Below are 21,516 nucleotides of genomic sequence, written 5' to 3' on the forward strand. Positions count from 1 at the left end.
AAGAAAGAGATGATAGTATCTGTGTGATAGTGTTGTTCTAAAGTTTAGGTGATCAAATGTATGTGAAATGTTAACACCATACCCATTATACAGTTTTTAGTAATGTTCGCTAATGATCACAGATGCATTTAATTCACGGGATTGAAGTAAGCAAGAAAACAATGCATATAAAGAAAGTACTTAGTAGAATATCTGGCAACATAAGTTCCTGTTAATTATTAGCTACTACTATTAATAATACAATATATTTTAAAGCAAGAATAAAATAATAAAGATTGAGGCATAGGACTGAATTATTTATAAGATACATCTTGTTTTGCTACAAGGGTAAAAGTATTGAAGTTGCACAAAAGTTATGTATGAAACCGTGGCAACCCTCCCTCTAAAATTGTGATACAGCTCAAAAATTGATTTTAACTTTTTGATGAAAACGTCACTTCTTTTGCACAAGTGGCAGTTGAGGAGGGATGTAAGACTGAGGATGTATGTACGTCTTTGTGATTAACTTCTGCAGATGTTCATTGAACAAAACAAGCTAAAGAGACAAAGCCACCTTCTGCTACAGAGCTCTGCTCCTGACCAGCAGCTTTTGAAAGCTTTAAATGAAAATGCAAAACTCACCCAGCTCCTTGAAGAAGAGAGAATTCAGCATCAACAAAAGGTAACAGATTTTCTTCTGAAGTCTTAATACACACATACACCCACACGCGCACATGTACACTAAGAGGAATATGTCTACTCACAGTTCCATGTTTTGCCTTGTTAAGTTACTGAGTCCTTCCAGTCCCTTTTGTAAAAAAAAGCTCTCAGTTGATCTTAGTTTAAGACCCAGCTAAGATTCAGAGTGCCCTGTTGTAGACTTTACAATCTTTAAACTGCTCAAAGGGTCAGAAAGAGAAAAGGAAAGAAATACGAACTTGGATAATGCATCATCTGGAAATGAGTGAATTGTGTACTTTGGAGATTGCATGTGCCAGGAGAGGATGAGTCTCCAAAGAGCCCCTTGCAGGGCACAGGTTTTATTCAAGGGGGGCAAGGAAGGGGGGGGCGTCCATGCTAGTAGTAATTGTTTGCTTAGAGAAAATTTCTGATTTTGTAAACTTGCACAAATGTATATATTTAAAGTCGTCCTAAGTGGTTATTTTAGTTTGTTTGAGTGGCGCTATTCCAGCTGACAAAACCTACAGGCAGGATGGTCATAGTGGTAGGTGAGAAGGAGGAGGCGGGAGAGGAGGGGAAATGAAGAGGTGGAACAAAGACTTTCATATTCAAGAAACCACTTAAGAAAAATTGCATCAATATTTATACTACTTGGTGAAGGGAAGGCTGTTAGCTGCTATTTGTTATCACCTGTCAAAGTCTCTTTAGGAAACAATACTGACATTAAACTCTTGGAAGTTTCTGAACTTTTACAAAGTTCTATTATGAGGTAGACTTATTGTTTTTCCTCAGTAAGTGATGTTGGTGTATTGTGGTGTGTTCATTCAGTGGGTGATAACAGTGGATGCCCCTAGGTGAGCGGATGGGGATTTAGCAGGGGAAGAATTTCCTCTTCTTTGGTCTCCATATGCAAGAGAGAATGTGCACTGTTACTTTGCTAACAGTAGATTTTTTTTTTTTTAATTCTGAAAAGTTCTACTTGAGGTCAAGCCATTGAATAAATAATACATACCAAGAAACTATTAAACATAGGCATGGGACTAAATTGTTGTATGTATACTATGTTGGAGTAAGGGGAGAGAAACCGAAGATTTAAGTTATGAATGAAATCCTAGCTATCAGTACTTCTCCAACTGTCCTACAATAGTTATTCTGGATCATCTTTCATCGACACAGTTCCAACCCTCTTACTGTCTGTCAGTTTCTTTGCAGATTCAATAATCTTTACACACAACTATATTGCTTCTACAATTATAAAAATAATTCATTCCTTATCAAACAATATAAAATATTACAGAAGCATCAAGAAAAATAAGATTGTCCAAGAATACTTATTTTGGTGCCTATGCAAAGTTTATGTAGTATATAATTTTATGAATCTATTTGTTTAAATGGAATCGAATTATGCACTAGTGTTCTGCAACCTGTTTCTTCCTTTTGGGTTGGTCTCTGTCTTCCCATGTTAGTGTGTAGTGAGCTGTGTTATCTTAAATGGCTGCATAGGCTTTCATTTAGTGAAGTCACCATAGTTTATTAAATCAATTTTATTGATGGACACCTAGGTTATTTCCAATTTTTCAGTTACAAAGAATAACTTAGTGAAAATATCTTGACACTCATCTTACTAACTCTTCAAGACAAATTCTGAAAGCAGGACTATTGAATTAGAGTTTCTTTCCTCTTCTTTAATAATAATTTTTAAGGTTTTGATGCTTATTGTCAACATGTCCCCGAGGTCTTTTTAATGTGAGCTGAATTTTCCCCTTGAAAATGGGTACAAAAGAATTACTAGTGTTTCAAAAGAATTATTAAAGATTAAATTGTCAGCCCTCCCTGGTGGCACAGTGGGTTAAAGCACAGCACTGAGAATCTAAAGCCGCTTCTGCATGAGTTCGATTCCAGCCTGTCCCAGAGGTGACCACATGGTGTGGCAGACCTCTCCTGACCCGCCCGCTGCTCCCCTCAGCAGTGTACTTCGTCGATCTGCCTGTTCTGCTCCCCACTCTGTCTCTGGTGAAGCCTCTCACCACCCCCGAGCCTCTGGCCTGTACCCCAGTTCTGTATGCACAAATAAATAAATCTTAAAAAAGAAAATTAAATTGTCTGGACCATGAGTCTGCAGTACATTTACATTGAATCAAATAGCTGACAATGAGTTTAAGTATTGTCAATATCCTGAAAGGTAAGGAGTTGTTCAATTAATTAGAATCTCTTTGCTAGGAAACAGGAAGTAAAAAAGAAGTATTAATTTTTTCCCTCTGTTTTCTTGACAGAGGGAAAAAGTCTCTACCCCCACCCCCGTAAGCGTTTACTTATAATTTACAGGTCAAAGAATTAGAACGACAGCTAGAACATGAAACACTCAACAAAGAGATACACAACCTCAAACAGCAGCTGGAGCTTCTAGAAGAAGATAAAAAAGAACTGGAATTGAAGTATCAGAATGCTGAGGAGAAATCCAGAAACTTAAAGCACTCTGGTAAGGGCACTGCAGAGGCTGCTTTGTCTTACCCGGCGTCTGTCTGTGGCTCTCAGGCTCAACACAACCCCTGGGAGTCCCTGGCCCAGGGCGTGTCCTCAGTGTTGCAGGACAGCACCGAGCTTTGCTGTTCAGCTCCTCACTGGAGCATTGTTGGGATGACCTCTGTAACTGAACGAGTCACAGTACTTAGACTTCTCTTGTGGACTCAGATTCTTTGTGAGATCACTTTCAGCACTAAGAGAAAAAATACCGTTAGGATGGGTAGACCAAGGCTTGAGCATTTGTCAGCGCCTTGGAGATGAACGTCCAGTCAGCCCTTTCTTTGTTCATTTTAGGTTTTTAAAATGACTTAAACTTTCTGGGTTCCTATTGCCTTCATCTTTGGTACCTAATTATACCCATGAAATAATACTTCCAGTACTACACAATGAAATGGGCAACAATATATATATTAAATGGAAAAACTTTTAAAACACCAGGGAATGTTGGAATTTAAAGGATTTATTCATTCAGTTCTAGAAGGCGTGACAGGAGTGTCACGTTGCATGACTACACAGGGATAAGTAGTAAGTTTCTGCGGGAAGGTGGGTAATTTAAGGAGGCAGGTCATTTCCTTTATAACAGCTTCAGTATTCACTTCAGATATTTTTGGTTAATATTATACTAGAATTTTGAAATCCGCACGGAAAAACCAAGTAGGCTTTTTTCCCTTTGACAAAATATTCAATGCCTTCTAATCCATAATGAAAATGGATTACAATTTACTTTATAAAGATTGAGCAAAAATTAAGAAATATTCCATTCCTTTTAGTGAATTTCACCGCAGCCTGTAGCCAGAATGACTGCCACCACAAATAGAGGGCATACCCTGCAGATATCCAAGGGTCAGTGTTTTATTTGGTATCTGCTATGTGTGTCCGATCCTATCCTCAGGTACTATAGGAAATGCAAAAGAAAAGAAACCTACACCATTTGCCTTAGAGGAACTCAAACTCCCTTTGAAGAGACAGATAAGTGAATATGAACTAACTAGAGGGTTCTTGGTGATGGAAAGCATAACCCACACCATTTGTGGGGGGTTGAGAGCAGATATGAATGGAAAGATGGCAGGGGTCCAATCATCAGAAGTGGGAGCTGTTCTTGTCTAGAAGCAGCACTTGCCTGTGGGGCCCAGGCCTACGGCTTTCACACCTGTGACGTGTAGATGACTCCTTGAAGTCAGGGACTCTGTCTGGAGGGGCACCAAGCTGAGCCCCTTTCCCACTGTTGGTGCTTAATGATTGGTCAATAATGACAGGAATGAATGGAATGAGCAAATTATACTTCTAGAATGCTCTTCAGAAGAATAAAATGTTTCTGAGTTACAGACACTTGAGAGTGAGTCTGGTTAAATTCAAGAACTCCAGTATTTGTTGTTCTTGAAAGAAATTAAGTGGAGGAGGCAAGTATGCTATTAAAATTCTTTGCTAAATGTCATCTTTAAATTAATTCTTGGTCTATACATGTTCAAAGTCAAGTATTAACAATTTCTTAGTGTTTGAGTAGTATATTCTTTTGTTAACAAGCATTTCTTCAACCTACTCACATCCTTAAGCCCCCCCACCCATTCAGCCATTGTCTTGAGATTTTTCCCTCTTTTCTGTAGTTGTATATACAACAAAAAGATGCTAACATTTCTTGTAACATGCAAAAGGCCCTTTTACGCTAGTGATCATATTCTGAATGATCAAAAGTTAAAGAAGTTTTACAGTTTGGTATTGAATTTTTGTACTTTGTCTTAATAAAAATAATTTGATTTTGAGAGAGGTTGTTTCCTTCCTTTGCATGTGTAAATGGTGTTTAGTCACTTGTTTTAATTCTTTTCTAAATGCTTGTTCTCTGTGCAGTTGACGAACTCCAGAAACGGGTGAACCAGTCTGAGAATTCAGTGCCTCCACCACCCCCTCCTCCACCGCCACTCCCCCCTCCACCTCCCAACCCTATCAGGTAGGCACACCAGGACCGGACGTCAAACACGCCCCTTGTCGGACAGCCGGCCTTTCTTATCAGTGGTGTCTTCATTTTGTTTTTTAAGTTGGTTGACATTGCATCATCAGAGAGGAGGTAAAAAGTATGGAAGATATCAGCTAGTATTTTCTTAGTGAGTTTTCTAAAGACCAGTGTTTTATTGCCTTTTCTTTGTAAAATAGATAAAAAGAGGCCACAACAGCTGGCCAGGATGTGTTTGGGACCTGTGGTTTCTGTTGTAGGTGTTCAGCTCCTGGGCGATTGTGGTTTTTATTTGATAGAATGGCTTTAAATTTCAGTTCATAACATCAGTATTTCCTTTAACTAAGACTAAGGTGTTTTGAATTTGAAAAACTCTGTTTAGTTATTTTAAAAATAAAAGTACCAAACTAAAACTTAGCAGTACTAGTTGTTATAAACTGGTAATTGCAGAAAAAGTACTCATTTTTTATCCATTACCTCATTTTTAAACCTTCGATAACGCCAATAGTGGAACCTTTTCATCAGAATAGGAAGTTAGGTTTAACTTGCTACAGGAAATCATATATGCAGACACAGATTCACTGCTCTGGACACAAAGGACTTGACGGTTTTGAGTCTGGCACAGGGCTTCCCTCGATGCAGGGGCGTCAAGTTTGGCCTTTGTTTTTTATGATTTTTTTCAGTCCGCCCTTCAGAAATATGAGAGACAGCCTACCTGAAATGGTGACCACCAGCCTCCTCTCACGTTATGACTTTTGCTGTTTCATTGTCATTTATTCTTGAACAAATGGGATGTGAGAGTTTGCTAGATTTCTATTTTTCATTAGGTCATGTTAGTTGTTTAATCCTTTCACACAGATAAGTCATCATTCACACTTGACACCTTTGCTGTTCCATCCAAATAGGATGCCCACAGAATGCTGAAAATTGCACTTTGCCTTTTAAAAAGATTCTCATTAGCTTTCCTTACTGAACAGGGTAAGGAATAATCTACTTTAAGCCATTGAAGTAGTTAAGGCAAAATAATTTTACACGTGATCGATCTAAGAGTCAGTTGAAAGAATTTCAGGTATTTTAAATTCTTTCTCTCCTGGGTAGCTAAACCTGTAGGAGATATTCTGAATCTGACATTTAAAATAGGAAATTCATTACTTTGATCTTTGTCTAAAGTCTCGAATTTTGAGCTGATAGGAAAGGTCACTGCCATCTACAAGGAGGGAGAACTATTAGAGGCTGATTATGATCTTGCTGTTGTGAGAAATCTTGAGAGGTCCTGGTATTAAAAATAAAGTATAACCTAAATAGAATATTTTCCTAAAGAGCGCTTTACAGTTATATTGAGAATTCAGAGCAGGATTCAAACTATGTATGTCTAAAGCATGAACACTTTTATGAGTCTCTCCAAAGAAAATTTTCATCGAATAATAATGATTTTAACTTGAAGATGAATTTAGATAGCATGAGACATAATTTCTCATTTCTAAACTTTTATTGGTAACCACTTGTTAAAGAATTATATTTGAGTATGTGCTGAATCTCAGTGGATTTTGAATCCAACTAGTTAGCATTTTCCAACTTTGTTTTTAAGATACTTGTTTTTCCCTGATGTAGACCTAATGAATAGAAATAAAGCGGGAAACAGACCAGGGCCTGTGGCTTCTTTGAGTTGATTTTATTGTTTTTCCTCTCTCTCTGCTCATTTGACCTAGAGGACAGTTGAGAGAGAGGAAGGAAGAAGAAGGCATATCCGGGTTCCTTTGTACTAGTGGCATGAAAATAGTGCAGGTCCTGGACAGGTGTGTTCATAAAGAGAGAGAGGAGTATAGAGTTCTCTAGAGACTATGTTGTGTGTGTGTGTGTGTGTGTATGCATGGAGGCACACACACACATATGCCCATGTAAGTGTACCTTATGTACACATGAAAGTATGTGTATGATATGTATGTTTATTCTAAGGATTAGTCCATAAGATTATAGAGGCTGGCAAGTCGCAGGGTCTACAGGTCGATTGACAGCAAATCAGTCCAAGTTGAAGACTGTGATGCAGGTCTAGTCTGAAGGTTGCCAGGTTTGTGGCTCAGGAATAACAACTGTTTCAGTTCAGTCTGAAAATAGGGAAAAGCCACTTCCTAATTTCAGGGTAGTCAGATGGAAGGCTATTTATTACTTTGGGAGGGTCACCTTTTTATTCTACCCAAATCTTCAGAGCCATTGGATAAGATTCACATTAAGGAAGGCTGTTTAGACACTAACCTCATTCAAAAAAATCTCACAGAAACACTGAGCATAATGTTCGATCATGTGTCTGAGCATTTGTGACCCGTCCATATTAACATCAAATTAACCATCATAACAGGTATGGAGAACACCTCTTTTTGTAGAAATTCACGATGAATATTTCCATTGAGCTGTCCCATTGTGGGGGAAAACTTGACGCTTTTATCCGTTAAATTGACATTCTGTGAAAGGAGGCAATAAGCCAGAGGTTCGGCTTTTTGGTTCCAGATGTTTTGTCCTGGGAGACCCTTGCTACTGTGTCTACAGTCTAAGCCCCGTCTTGATATGTGTGTGTTTTTTAAATATTATACATGTGTTTCCTCTGGTCATCATGTCTGTGTTCATCAGTTGAGGTCGTTGAAGGCCAGCACTTTCTCTCCTCTGCTTAAGGTGGCTTACAGTGCTGAGCATGTATTCTTGCTTTACATGTTAAAGATGTACAGAATAACTTCCTGCTTCATGATCTTTGTGTACAAAAATTCACACTCAAAATTTGCTTTCAGAATCACAGGTGCCAAGGTAATACAGAGAGTAGTGCCAAGGTAAGGAGAGGCTCCCCACCCCCACCCCAGGAAGTGTTAAGGAGCAGAACGAATGCTCCTGCCTTCAGCTGACAACTGGAAAAAGTGAACAAATAAAGTTTCTCATTGTTTTGTAGAATTTCTTTCTATTCTTCATGGTATATTTTAATGCTTGGAAATATTTAAGTATTTAAAAATATAGGAAAATTTATCCAGATTTGGACTTTATATATAATTTGAAAACAAGGACAGATAAGCAGTGGCCTAACTCTAAGTTATCCCTTACGTGTCTGGACTGCATCATGCAATGAGATACTCTTAGCCTCTATTTCATGAGCAGGTATTTCCTGAGAACATCCCCTGATTCTTTCCTCCTCCTTTCTCCTGCAGATATATTAATAAATAGCTGTTTCTGAATTCTGGATATAGATGTTGAAGGTTCTTTTATCTTTTTTCTCTGCAAATGTCTGTGCACTGTATTGTTAACTGTAGCAGTCTTTCCTCTCAGTAGTTTGGTTTTACACAAAAAGGGATGAGAATGGAATCTTCCTCTCTTTCAAGTGATAATTTTATAATTTCTTAAAAGTGGAAAGTGGGCTACTGAAATTCTAGTTGCACTTCATGCATCTAGAGAAGAGTTGGATTTTTTATTGGATTACTACACTCTTGGATCATCGGCTCCCACTCACTCTCCTGTCCCTCTTCTTTCTCCCCAAGATCCCTCATGTCCATGATCCGGAAGCGGTCCCACCCCGGCGGCAGTGGTGCTAAGAAGGAAAAGGCAGCTCAGCCAGAAGCAAGTAAGTCTTATCCCCGCTGGTTTACTTCAGTGGTTCTTGGTGTGTAATATTCCAGCTACCCACCTCGTTGTGGAGTGCTTTGATTATGAGCAGATTCTCATGGGAGAAATGTGAAAACCTGAGAAAGCTGTTGCTTTCCTGTCACTTACTGCCTAGAGGAGAAACACGTGCATTGCTGTTGGGTGAAGTATCGGGGTGATGTGCTCTCATGAAGGGGTAAGGTGTTTGCGATGTAAAGAGAAGGAGCCAGTCCAAGTGTGAAATTTGGAGAAAGGCTTTTTATTGTTGATAAACGTACACCAAGACTTTGTCAAGCATCTACTGCTGACTGCTGCTGTGTGCTGGAGATAGGTTTGAATGGGGGAGAAAGGAGGTTTACAAGTGACTATCCCATTAAATGTTAATCACGTAAATAGAACATTTCCACATCTGGTGGAGGTTGGTGTACTAGGTTCTAAGGGTTATGGTAATGGACTGGCCTCAGAACATGATGTTTCAGTAGTTGTGGACTTAGAAGTAGGGATGAGGGCATAGAGGATAAAATTCAGTGGGGGTGGCAGAAGAGCACACCCCCAAAGTTGAAAGTAGGAAAGGAGCTTTGTGTATTGAGAAACACAGAATTGATATTCCTAGAACACGAGGTGCAAGAAAGGAGCTCCAGAGGCAGTGTCAGGGGTTTGAAATTGACCTTTAAGACAGCAGAAATGTTAAGTAGGGTGCATGCAGTATGAGATTTGTTTTTTGTTTTAACCACATTGGCTGCAGTGAACAGACTGTGAAAGAATGAGAGCAGGCAAAAGAGTTGGAGAGGCTGATGCTGAGGACAACACACAGGGGAGTGGAGGGAGGAGGGCTTCGTACTGAACAGAGGTGCTTGCTGAACACGGGCTCAGGGGAAATTTTGTTTGTTTTCCATATTGCTTTGAGACAGTTGATACATCTTGAAGAGTCAAGAGGGCTGTCACAATACATCGGTTTTCCCTTCTAGATAAATTACACTCTCAGCTTGTTCACCTCCATAGGACCCTCAGATTGCAAAACTGTGAAAAAGTATTCTAGAGCTTACTAACCCTTAGTGTTGGAGACCACCCAGTTTTCCTTATGGCGGGGATGTTGTGCCTGTAGTCCAGATGTTCGCGCATTCTTAATTTTGAGAATCCAAGTGAAGTGACTGATGCAGAAGTGGCTGAAACACCTCCCAGCAAGAGTGATAATAAAATCCTGCTGCCTGATGTGATAGGTGGCAGACCAACCCAGGCAGAACAGCACCCTCTGTCTGCAGGGATGCTATTGACAGAGTTCCATCAATCATGCTCAAGAACAGTAGTTCTTGAATGAATCCATCAGTGGTGATCGAATGCATGATGGGTGAATGTGGAGCACCAAGCTTTGGGGTCATCGGGGCTCTTTGGAATGTGCGTTGATAACGTAGGGACCAGACCTGCTGCCAGTATTCTCTTCTGTTAGCATCTTCAGGTCACTTTTAACCTATAGTTGGTAGGCTTTGTAGAGCTCATGAATGGAGAAGCTTTTCATTGCTTACAAAACTTAATGAAGGGAATGTCTGTCTAATATTTTAGAAATAGTTTAGGAGCAATGATAGATGTGCATTTATTTATCAGGCAAGTTCTGAGAATTCAGAGCATGCTTGCTGTTTATCACATATGTAGGTTATTAATGTTATCCCAGTTTGCTGTAGAGTGGAGATAATAATTTTTATTTCACAGGGTTTGTAACAGTTAGTTCTCACAACTGTATGTAGAGCAGTACCTAGAAAGCACTCAAAATAGTACCTTAAAAAAACAAAAAGGGAACAGAACCAACCATGAGGAATCGTGATTCATCAGGTTCTTGTGATCATTGCAGTTAAGGAAATGTCCTTAACTTTATGTGTTGAGGTCTGAGTCATTCTTACTCACCCATAAATGTTCTTTAGAAATTTTGTACATCATGGTAACGGATTTTAAAAAACCTTTTCCATAATGTTAGTAAAAGAGAAAAGTAAATCCTGTGGAATTTAGAAATTCACTTTACCTTGTTCAAGGTAATAGCAAGAGGTTTTATTGAGCAGCAAGGTGATGGTTTGGCTTGGTCTGTGGGTATTTTGTTTTTTGTTTTTGAATAACTCACTTATTTTTCAAGTGGGTCTTAAAATTTAAGCCTCAATCAATCACATGTAGCTTTCTGATCCAGGGCTGACCTTAAAGCACCAGCTCAGAGAACATTTGATTTTATTTTCCTGTGGCAGCTCGATAACATTAGACTGGTTGTCTTCATTTGTCTCTTTTCTTTGATCGCCAGCATCCTGTATATTTCTGTGGCCCCCTGATTACATGCTTTTGTGAGACAATTGCCAGCTGTGTGGTTGCAGAAGGAATTACAAAACATACCACGAGCTCTCTGTAGGTGATTTTTGATGACTTATTAGACTGCTTAATAGTTTGGAAGTTCCTATAGATTGCTTTTGCTAGTTCATAAACGGGGTCGGTGAGAGAAAAAGCTGGGTAGCAAAGCTAGCATGGCCTTGCATTGTGCCTGAGTAGGGAATCTGGTAGGGGTGATTTCTTTCCCTTAAGACCAATTAAGTCTTTACATTTGAAAAAGACTGAGAAATTAAAGCCTGGTTGTAATCTACGCGGCACAGATAGTGCCACTTCTCTGAATGAGCACTATGGTTCTGGCAAGCACATAGAAGAAACTCCTTCAAATTCCGACTACATTGGATGCTGCAGCAGATTTGAATGGTGTTGACCATCATTCTCCATTAATTAGCTTTGGGATGGTACATTTAATGGGGTTTCAGTCATTCCTTGCAGGGAGCTGATCTGTTTGGAGGCAGTCTTCCTGCTGCCAAGCAGCTCTTCCCGTGTCTTCCTGTGTCAGAATGGCAGCCCTTCTGAAAATGGTTTTAGAAGATTATAATTATTTTTTTAATTCCCAAGAATAAATCCCATGTCCATACAGGTTACCCAGGGCTTGAATGACAGGTGTGGGTTTTATCTCACCTGATGTTAACAAGTATTCAGACACTGAGTGAGTGAGTGCACCCCTGTGGAGCAGGGTTCTCACCTGGCCCCTCGCTGACATTGGTGAGCCATCAGCAGGAGCTGCCCAGCAAAATGAGCCATGGTTTTGTCTTATTTTCTGGTGGATGAGTTCTGATTTTGTTGCCACGTTTCCCACATTGCCTGCCTGGCAAGAGAGAACGTTTTTGACTTTTAAATTTGGAAGACATTAGTATGTTGAGAAATTTTAATCACCTTATTTCATGACTTTGGAGCATGACATAACATGATCTGTTGTCAAGGCTAGATCAACACCTGTGGCTGTGGTGCTGCTGAGGTGAGAACGGTGCACCCTTCTGGACTTGCTTGGTTGCAGCCACAAAGCAAGTATGTGACAAGAAGAGCCACCACGGGTACATCCTGCCACGGGGCAGAGAAGGCCACCATTCAGCCCTACACTGCTTAGGGATGTCATTGGGATTGCCTCCATTAGAAGTCAGCCTTTTGGGGTTAGTGATTTGTGCTCAGATACTAACATTATTAATAGCCACTTACAGCCAGCGGGTAGTCAATAAGTCAGTACTCGGGTGACTGCCGTTTGCTGGGCAGTGTGGAGACTCTTGGAGATGCTAATTGAAAGGTCTCTATGAGATATTTAAGCATAAAAATGGCTACGGTGAGTTAGATGGAAACAAACTGCATTAATGGTTTTAAGAGTTCCAAAATGATTCGGTGCATTTGGGCAAGCTATTCTTCAAGACAGACCAGTCTCGCTGCTCTCATGAATAGCTTTAAGCTCACCTCAGCTGAATTCATCTAATTGATTAACAACTTTATTGTCTTTGCAGCAAAATAGTATAAAGGTTAGACAGAGACAGTTGAATAATTTTTATCAAGTTGAATTATTTTAATTGCAATTATTTCTAGATGTGTGTTTTCTTTTAACATTGACAATTTAAAAAGATTTGCAAAAGCTTTGCTTCAATGTTTCCTTCTCATGGGATTCTTAAACAAAAGACAGTAATTTAAAAATAGATTTTACTGTTCATCTGTTGACTGTGGGTATCTTCCAGCAAGGAAATGATCTTTTTGATCTTTTGTTTCCAATGGACTGTTAATAATTTCTCCTTTTTTGTTTGACATGGAATGCATTTGAAATTATAAAGACATCTTTGAGGCAAAGATAAATTATTATTTAGGTTTTAAAGACGTGGAGAAATTCAAGTCTGTCATTTTGCAGACAAATAGAACAAAATCTATTTTAGTTGTCTTTTTTAAGATTTATTTATTCATGCATACAGAACTGGAGGTGCAGGGGCAGTGAGAGGACTCACAGAGACAGGGGGGCAGAACAGGCAGATTGACAAAGTACACTGCTGAGGGGAGCAGTGGGTGATACAGGAGAGGTCTGCTGCACCATGTAGGTCAGCACCTTGGCCAGGGATCGAACTCACTGAAGTGGCTGCGGCCAGCTTGCGGTGCTGAGCTTTAACCCGCTGCGCCACCATTAATTGTTTGACGTAGGTAAGCCAGTACTGACTTCCAGGTTACAAAAATCTAGACCTTAGATTTTGTGACTCTTACTTTAGAAAGCACATATTTTATCACAAGACTTCTTTTTTTTTTTTTAAACCTAGAGAATTATTATTACCTGGTCACCATTAACTGTAGTTAGTTGTCGGCATTCTGTGACTGTCTGAAAAGTGACTGTGCTTAATTCCATAGTGCAATCTTTCAAAGTCCACAAAAATAGGAAGTCGTTTCCTTGTAACATAAGATGATTTTCTGCGTGTGTGTTCTGAATAGCTGAAGAAGTCACGGATCTGAAGAGGCAAGCAGTGGAAGAGATGATGGACAGAATTAAAAAGGGCGTTCACCTGAGACCGGTGAATCAGACCACCAGGCCTAAGGCGAAGGTGAGGTGCAGCAGTTCCTTTCCTCCTGAGGTTCCTTTTGGAAATGTAAAAATTGAAGATTTGATGAAGCCACATCAAGACCGTCGAATCTTAGCATAAGACTATCGTGTTTTGGGCAAACGGCGAGCCCTAAATCACTGCAGAAAGGAGGCAGCTGTGGCATCGCCAGTGCTGTCCAAACAGTTTGAGGCGCCTTTTTGTTCCTCTACTTCCTGGTTCATTTGTATCAGTGCAGATATCTCATGAGTATCAGCTGTGTGCCAGGTACAGTTGTGGGCACAGGGGATGAGGCCAAACCTCTGGCCTTCCCTCAGGTCTGTCTCGGTGAGGACTGGGGTAGTGTGGGGGAACATCTGGAGGGATAGTAAAGCCAGAGGGGTGGAAGACAGCTTTTGAGAAATACTGACATTTGTAGGTTGTTCAAGTCTGTCAAAAGGACCTATTCCAGGTCACTTCCAGGAGAAAGTTGTAGACACATATAAATGAACCTTGCTGCCTGTGTGTCATCAGCACCCTCTAAACCAGACCACTGCCAGGGCTTCCGGACTCACGGAAGGACGGAGAGCCCAGTGCGCACTCCTCTGGGTGTACATGTCCTTGCGAACAGATCCAGTCCTAGAGTTCTGGGCATGTTTCGTGACAGATGTTTTCTCTTTCCTACTTCTAGTAAGGCATCAGCAGATTGGTTCTTCTCTTCCTCCAGACTAGACTTTTTTGTTTCTTACCGCCACTGATACCTCCCTTCCACTGCATCAGTGGTACCAAGTATGGTGACTATTCAACACAAATTCCTTTGAGCTTTTATGGTGACCACTTTGTCATCAGCCAGGCAGCAGTGGCTGTAGTGTGGGCTGTCCGCAAGGGGCTGGAAGTGGGTAAAACACTCACCTCCAAGGCCAGACTTGAATCTGGGGAAGCGGAAGCTTCAGCCGGCCGTGCAGAGTAGTCCAGCTCGGTGTCCGTGCTCTGCACGCCGTGGTAAAGGAAGCCGTGGCAGCTGTGGAGTGGAAGAGGGGCTGGCTGTCCGGCAGCCTGGCACCATGTTGGGTTCGGTCTGGTGACTCTGCTGCGGCGGGGGGTGGGGTGGGGCCTGGCACATGCAACTTTCCAGACTTTTCTTTCCACAAAGCAGAAATCACGCCCTGCCCTATCTATTAGATGCACAGGGTTGGTGTCAGGATTAAATTTATGAAGGCGTGAAAGTACTTTCAAATGGAGGGGTGAAGGGGCATCTTGGAATGGAACACATTTTATGACACATGTCATGACTGTCATGGGAAGAGTAAGTGAAGCCAGCATGACTAGAGAAAAATGCAGGGTCAGAAAGGAGCAGAAGCCATTTAGAAAGAAAAATGTGGAAAACTTCTGAAACCTAAGCAATGAATGTTCCATATGTACTTTCACTTTCAAAACATCACTTTGCCTTTTTCTTTCTCTCCACGGCTCTCCCAACAGTCGTCGTTATTTAATGTCAAAATCGGGGAAACAGCTGAGCAAGGATCAGTGGACTACTGGGTTATTTGCTGGTAATCATTAAACGACGACCTGGCCAGCGCCTTTAAAACATGGTCACAGCATGCTTGAGAGCAGCCGCTTCCCCCGCCCATCAGCGCTGGCCTGAAATGTCAGCCACCAGGAGAAGCGGCCCCGGCTTCCAGAGCGCCCCTGCATGGCAGGCGGCACTTCTGAATATGCCTTTAGCCAGAGCGTTTGCTTAGTCACAGCTTGTCACCTGAATGGTTTACCTGAGAAGTCAAACCTGCCTGCAGAAGACCAACTTAGCTGCAGTTTTCTACAGTTTTCTGCAGCTTTCTGCTGTTGGCAGTTCCACTGTGGTTAAAGCCTGTGCCTGAGAGCTCATGACTGGCGCTGTTACCTGCCACTGGCGGCCTGTTTTCCCAGGCGGCCTAGGCTGTGTGCGTTGGCTACCCTGGTCTAATGTGCCCACGAGCAGCAAGCCTCTCTCTCTCTCCCTCACAGTTCATTTGCTGAGACTGACATGGGGTCTTGTTCTGATCTTTGGAGAGGAAGGGATTATAGGTTGTTATTAACCACCTCCCATTCTTGATGAGGGAGAAGCCTTCACTCTTTTCCAGGAATGAGGGGACTTCGGGTGGGCGGTTTCTCCCGTCTGTCTTGCAGTTTTTCTCTTCTGCGTCCTGGGTGAAGGACGTGGCATGGGGAGACTCAGAGGCCCTTCTTTTTCCTGGGAGTCTTATGCTGAAATTTGCCCTCCATTAAATTAGTTAAGGGATCCACACGGACTGTTAGGTAGTATGGGGCAGACACATGTCACACAGAATTTCATGTCCAATTAGTTTGCTCGAGGTATGGGCAGAAGAGAACTGGGCTTGGATTCCAGACACCAGACTCAAACACGCCTTCCTCAAGGTAGAACTCCCTCATGAATATGAGGGAGTGATTGGCCTGCACACGCCTGAGGCCCTCTGCTGTGGAATGCTAACATGTCTCCCGCCAGCCAGCTCCTATGCTGAGCCCTGCCTTTTGACTCAGTGCTGTTCCAAAATTCCTGAAGCCAGGCCTGCCGGTTTGGTCTGCAAACGGCCTTGGCTTGGAGCTCCAAACTGGCCTTGGTCTGCAGCTCGTGGAGCTGAGAGAGGTTTGTGTCCCGTGCCTTGCTTTCTGCCCTGCTCTGCTGCAGCCTTCCTGCCCCTCGCTTGCTGGTCAAAGTCCAGTTCCACAAGTGCAGACAAGTTTCTTGTAAAATGTTCTGAATCATTTTGAATTAGATCTTTGAAATCTAGTGTTTACCGCATGTTTCCAATCGCTGATGGTAACTGGAGGTGACGAGATGGTTCATAGAGGATGTAGCTTGAATCCTTTTGTTTTGCGAGTTACTTCTAATTTTCTACTTACCAGCCCCTTGGGGACACTAACAATATTTCATAGTCCCCCCTAACCTTAGGATGTAGACCTAATTAAAAATCACAGTCAATATAAGCTACCAATAATTTGCCATGTAAGTCTTGTTTAGTGTCATAAAACTGACTAATAACTCAATCATTTTTTTCTGCTTAAAATTGTAGCCAGAATCTTCAAAAGGCTCTGAAAGTGCAGTGAATGAACTCAAAGGAATACTGGTAAGACCAGATCTCACTTTAATATTGAGTTAATGGGTAAATGAAAGAGGAATGTCTTAAAAATCTGTTTTTATGGGTAATTGGTCTTCATCTGCTTTATGTCCATTTACAGTGAGCCTCATTTCTTTGGATCATTGACTGTCCTGCTGTGGACCATCCCTGTCATGTGTGTGATGTGTCTAGCCTTGGTTGTTTCTATTTAGACAGGAGGGCTACACTTCCATCAAATCAGTGTTTCCTGTTCTTCACTTCCAATCTTTGCATTACAGCTTGAAGATCAAGTGTTGGGCAGATATGAGGATAAGTATACGCTTATTAGTAACAGAAACACAGCCGAGTCTAATGTATGGCTCGTGGCTTTACTTCAGGGCAGGAAGTAGACTTCTTGGCAACTTCCTGGCAAATCTGAGCTTCTACCCAAATTTAATAGTATTAGGACTGTAGTCTGCCTTTCCCCATGGCTTAAAAAATTATCTGATGATAAATTGAAGAACAAATTAGAGTCCCTTTATGTTAACTCATTTCATTGGTAAAAGGCCCATTTCAAAGTCATCTTTCTTTTTGCAAAGGGCGGACTTGTGCCAGCAGAATAAATAAGTGTAGCCCAACAATTGCTATCAGAGACAGATGCCTCGCTTAGGGAATGTTTCAGATATGAAAGCCCTATTCTCAGATCCTGTTGCAGTCTCAATACCAGTTATTAAGCACAGTAAGTCAACAAACATGGGAGCGTAGGCCCAGAACGAGTATTCCCATGTTTGTTGTTACTGTGCTAATTATGCATTGCATGTAGACATCCACATAATTGAGGTAAACAAAATTATTTTCATCAAACATGAAGCCGTAGACTTAACTCATAATAGCTTAATTACTTTGATTAAGTTTTAGGTAAGTGGAATTAGTACTCAAGAGAGGCCTATCTGTGGCTAACTGTAGAGGTTTACGTACAGAATAAGAATTAAAGCCATTGAGAAAGTATGTGGTTATTTTCCTTGATGAGAAATTTTGTTATCCAGAGTTCCACTAAGGAGAACCAGGACAGTCCCTTTTGTTAGCTCCATGCTGTAGTGCTGATTCCCATTTTAGCAGCTCTTCCCAGAGCAGTGTGTGGGTCTGGAGTGTCTGTCTGATCATTGGTGAAAGAGTAAACCATTCTGAGTTTGACCTCTACAAAATTAAATTTATTTGAAAAATCAGACAGATACCCATCTGTATGAGATACCTGTATTTGACTACCTAAGATATCTAAGATATTCCTGATAATAATGGATGGTGACCAGTTTACCGGAATTACAGTGGTGCTCTTAAAACTCATGTTCACTGTATGGTAATATTTGCTATAATTTGTGTCACTTCAAAGAAAGATACTTGTGAAATTGATTTGTGTGAAATAATTTAGGTTTAACAATTTGCAAAACAAATTTCTTTTCTACAAATTGTCCCATCCTCTTTGCCCTGAATTTATAGGTAATATTTTTACTTTAGTCTGGCATTAATGTATCCCTAATAGCAATTATTTGGGCAGTATTATTTCTTTGCAGTGAATTTTTTTTTAAAAAATGAACTCATAATACTCTCCTTAATTGTCTTTGCCAACTGGTCATTCTCTGCAACCCAGATTTTTTGTTTGTTTGTTTTTTGAGAGACAATGGATCATTTGTAGCTCCCAATCCCAGAGGCCAAAAACCATCTAGATCCTTGTGTGAGAGAGAGCCCCTCCCCAGTGGGGCTTCATTGGTGGTTCTTGCTGGAGTTTGTTAGTACCCACACCACTGACTTCACGGTTCCAGCATGTGAGAAGCAAATGTGGAAAGAACCTGAAAGGTGGTTGTTCCACCGTGGCGCAGAAACCTGCGGAATCTCAGTGTGGGGTTCTTGGCTGACATAGAACAGTGACTTGAGTTATAAAAGACACCCTCGGATCAAGCCCCATCCACTGCTGAAAGTCAGGTGGCTAAGAGCCAACCTCTGCTTTGGGGGGCTGGAACCCTACTACATTTTGAGTTGTACAGTTTTCAAGCCAACTTTTAAAGTCCCTGTGTTGACCACACTTATTTTTCCACATCTGTTTATGCTTAATTTTTTTAAAACTGGGTATTGTGTATAATAAAAAAATTATATGATTCATTTCCATATTTAGACAAAGGTGACCTGAGTGATCCCAATCATTTCAAAGTCACTCTGTGTGGAAATGGTAACATCTCCAAAAAAAATCAACAAATAATAAAATAAGTTTTGTTGCTTCTAAGTCAAAGCAACAATAACAGCTTTTAAGCAGTCTCTTTTGGGACTTTTGGGAGCAGCCTCAGTAGTTCAGAATTCCCTCTGATTATTGAATACTTACTTGTGTCACCTGACAATATAAGTCAGTATTATGAACATTTAACTACTATTGGGGGGGGCGAGAAGATTATTAAATGATCAAAATGGTTTGAAGAAGAAATAGTGGGCTGGTTTGGGAATTCAAAGAGTTAAGTCCAAGGTTCAGCCCCATCACTGACTTATCTTGATTCCTGGTCTAAAACTCAAGACTCAGAAAATTGGATTTCTCTTCTTGGAAAATACAATTATATGTACTAAGTTAGTTTCTAAGTTGAGACAACCATAGTGCTTTATCAGCTGAGTATCATGCGGAAACCTTTCTTCCCTCCAAAGTTGCTTCCATATTAAAAGTTTGCTCTTGAATTAGTCTATCATCATCAGCAATCAGTGAGTGACGAAATAAGTTTGGGATTCAGGGATTAGAACTTGGAAAATGGATTCTTTCAGGTATAAGGTGTGATGAAAAGGTAGCTCACCACACAGTCACGAACTTGGGGAGTGGTGGTGCCATCCAAATGCAAACAGAGAATACCACAGAACATAAAGTGTTCAGTGAAGATGCCCCTGAATTGCGCATGTGTGTGTACACACCATGCACACGCACACACACATTCTCTCTTTGAATTAACTCCAGTCTCTGGGAAATTACACTGAATTACATTCCAACAATGTAGTAGTTTTGTGAGTTATTTGAATAGTAATGACCATAAGTTTTACAAATCTCTCTGTATAAGGGATGCAGCTATGAAGTTTTTTTAATCATAGACATAAATGATTTGAGAATCGTTTTTCTAACATTTTTTAAAATTGATCTAAATTGTCTTTAGTTCTGTTTTTATTACTCCATCAGTTTAGTTTCATTCTTATTTTATAATTCTCTGATGATTAGGTACAGCTCTGGATTAACGTTTAAATGAATAAACCAAGCTAACTGTTAAATTAGCTGTTCCAGATTAACTGTTAAAATAAGAAACCTAATCATCTAATTTTTAAGTAATTAAATACTATTATAGTGTTACATATAATATGATATTCCTTTGAATATATCTTACACATTTTGTAATAAAATTACATTTTATAAATTTTGTAATAAAAGGCAGAGGTACCTGGGGCAGGGGAAAAGAATATACTCTTCTAACCTTATTATTCTTCCCCTATGATAACAGGCTGCTTTTCTATAACTTTAAGCAATTTGGGGGAAGAAACCTTTCTAAACAAAACAACATGATAACCTATGTCATGTAAGGTTTGTAACTACCTTACATTACAAGCGACTTTTTTGCTTTATAGACTGAAGAAGAAACTTGAGTTACCATTTTTAGCCAGTAGAATTCTTAGAACCCTTCAAGAAGCTGGCAGTGGGCAGGAGTCAGGGTTAAGGCAAGCCCTTAGGGAACTCAGAGATGACAGGCCAGTCTGGTCATGAGCCTGGGTAGAGAAATACTACTTTAGACTGTGGCAATGAAGCCTGGCAAGTTATACCAGACTTGAGCTTCTGATTTTCTCTGATCAGAAGATTATGGTTCTCCTGGTTCCTCCTCTCTTACCCCCAAGCCTGCAGCATAACTGTGGAACATTGTTTCAAAGGAATAGCAGGCTTTCCTTATGAAAGACACTGAGCCATTTGTAATAGTGGGGTGCTAAATCCTTGCATGCAAAAAGTCCATTACCCAGTTTTCTGCACAACCACCTGACTGGGGCTGGAGATAGAAAAACACAGCTCTCCCACCACCACATACTTGCAGAGGAGGCGGGGAGGGCTCACCGCTTGGGTCTGGCTCTGTCATCTTGGAAGTCAGCCCAGACTTGAGTAGGTGTCCAGCTTCAGGGTATCTCTCATTTCCTTACTGTTTTCTAGCCCTAATAATCCATTCTTTAGGAAGACGGAATAGGACGCCAGGCCCTTTCTTGTCTTGCTGTCTGATTAACCTTCTTCCTTCACTCTGAAGTCAAGGTGTACTCAGTTCACTGCTTCTTTGGGTAGGCCATGAGAGAGCATCACGTGTCTCCTTGGGCTGCCACACCTTTGCCACCAAGTGTGCCACCGGGGTTATTCTCGCTGAAGAATCAGCCACACATTTGTCAGTGCCACAGGGATTTGGGTTCAGTAGCTTATGGCTGCCCTATCAAGATATTCTTTGAAGGTGAGTTCAACGTGTGCTCTCTTCTCCACGCAGTGGATTAGCACGCATCGGAATCTTAACACGTCAATATACACGTGCTTCCCTACCACCGAATCTCACGTAGGCAGCTCCAAAGGGGGACTCCTTGTGCTGTTCTTCTGATATCAAAGCCAACATCTTACATCACCACTAACGTCATCTGGAGTGATCCAACACTAGCTCTTGTTGAAGATGCTCACATTTAAAATATATACATGGCAAATTCATTTTATTTCCTAATTCCATTCAAATTCTGGTAATATTTTGGTAATTTGATTTTT

The 21,516-nt window shown here is 40.8% G+C and overlaps 1 protein-coding gene across 8 annotated transcripts in view; it reads left to right on the forward strand.

Moving 5' to 3' along the window:
- SHTN1 (shootin 1) overlaps positions 1-21,516 on the forward strand; it is a 92,015-nt gene that overhangs the window by 46,887 nt on the left and 23,612 nt on the right. For 6 of the 8 annotated variants that reach the window (XR_001145350.1, XM_012723516.1, XM_012723520.1 and 3 more), the window contains 6 exons: positions 515-661; positions 2,986-3,139; positions 5,029-5,128; positions 8,647-8,729; positions 13,541-13,650; positions 16,698-16,751. Coding sequence is in view for 7 of the 8 variants with exons in the window: in XM_012723516.1 (XP_012578970.1) it covers positions 515-661; positions 2,986-3,139; positions 5,029-5,128; positions 8,647-8,729; positions 13,541-13,650; positions 16,698-16,751 (648 nt within the window). In the remaining variant the exon portion in view is untranslated. Of the gene's footprint in view, positions 1-514; positions 662-2,985; positions 3,140-5,028; positions 5,129-8,646; positions 8,730-13,540; positions 13,651-15,105; positions 15,177-16,697; positions 16,752-16,863; positions 18,840-21,516 lie in introns of those variants that run through there. The other 2 variants (XM_012723521.1, XM_012723515.1) reach the window with 2 other exon arrangements.

Source organism: Condylura cristata, unplaced genomic scaffold, assembly GCF_000260355.1.
Source record: "Condylura cristata isolate star-nosed mole 26May11 unplaced genomic scaffold, ConCri1.0 scaffold00011, whole genome shotgun sequence".
NCBI classification, from domain to species: Eukaryota; Metazoa; Chordata; class Mammalia; order Eulipotyphla; family Talpidae; genus Condylura; species Condylura cristata.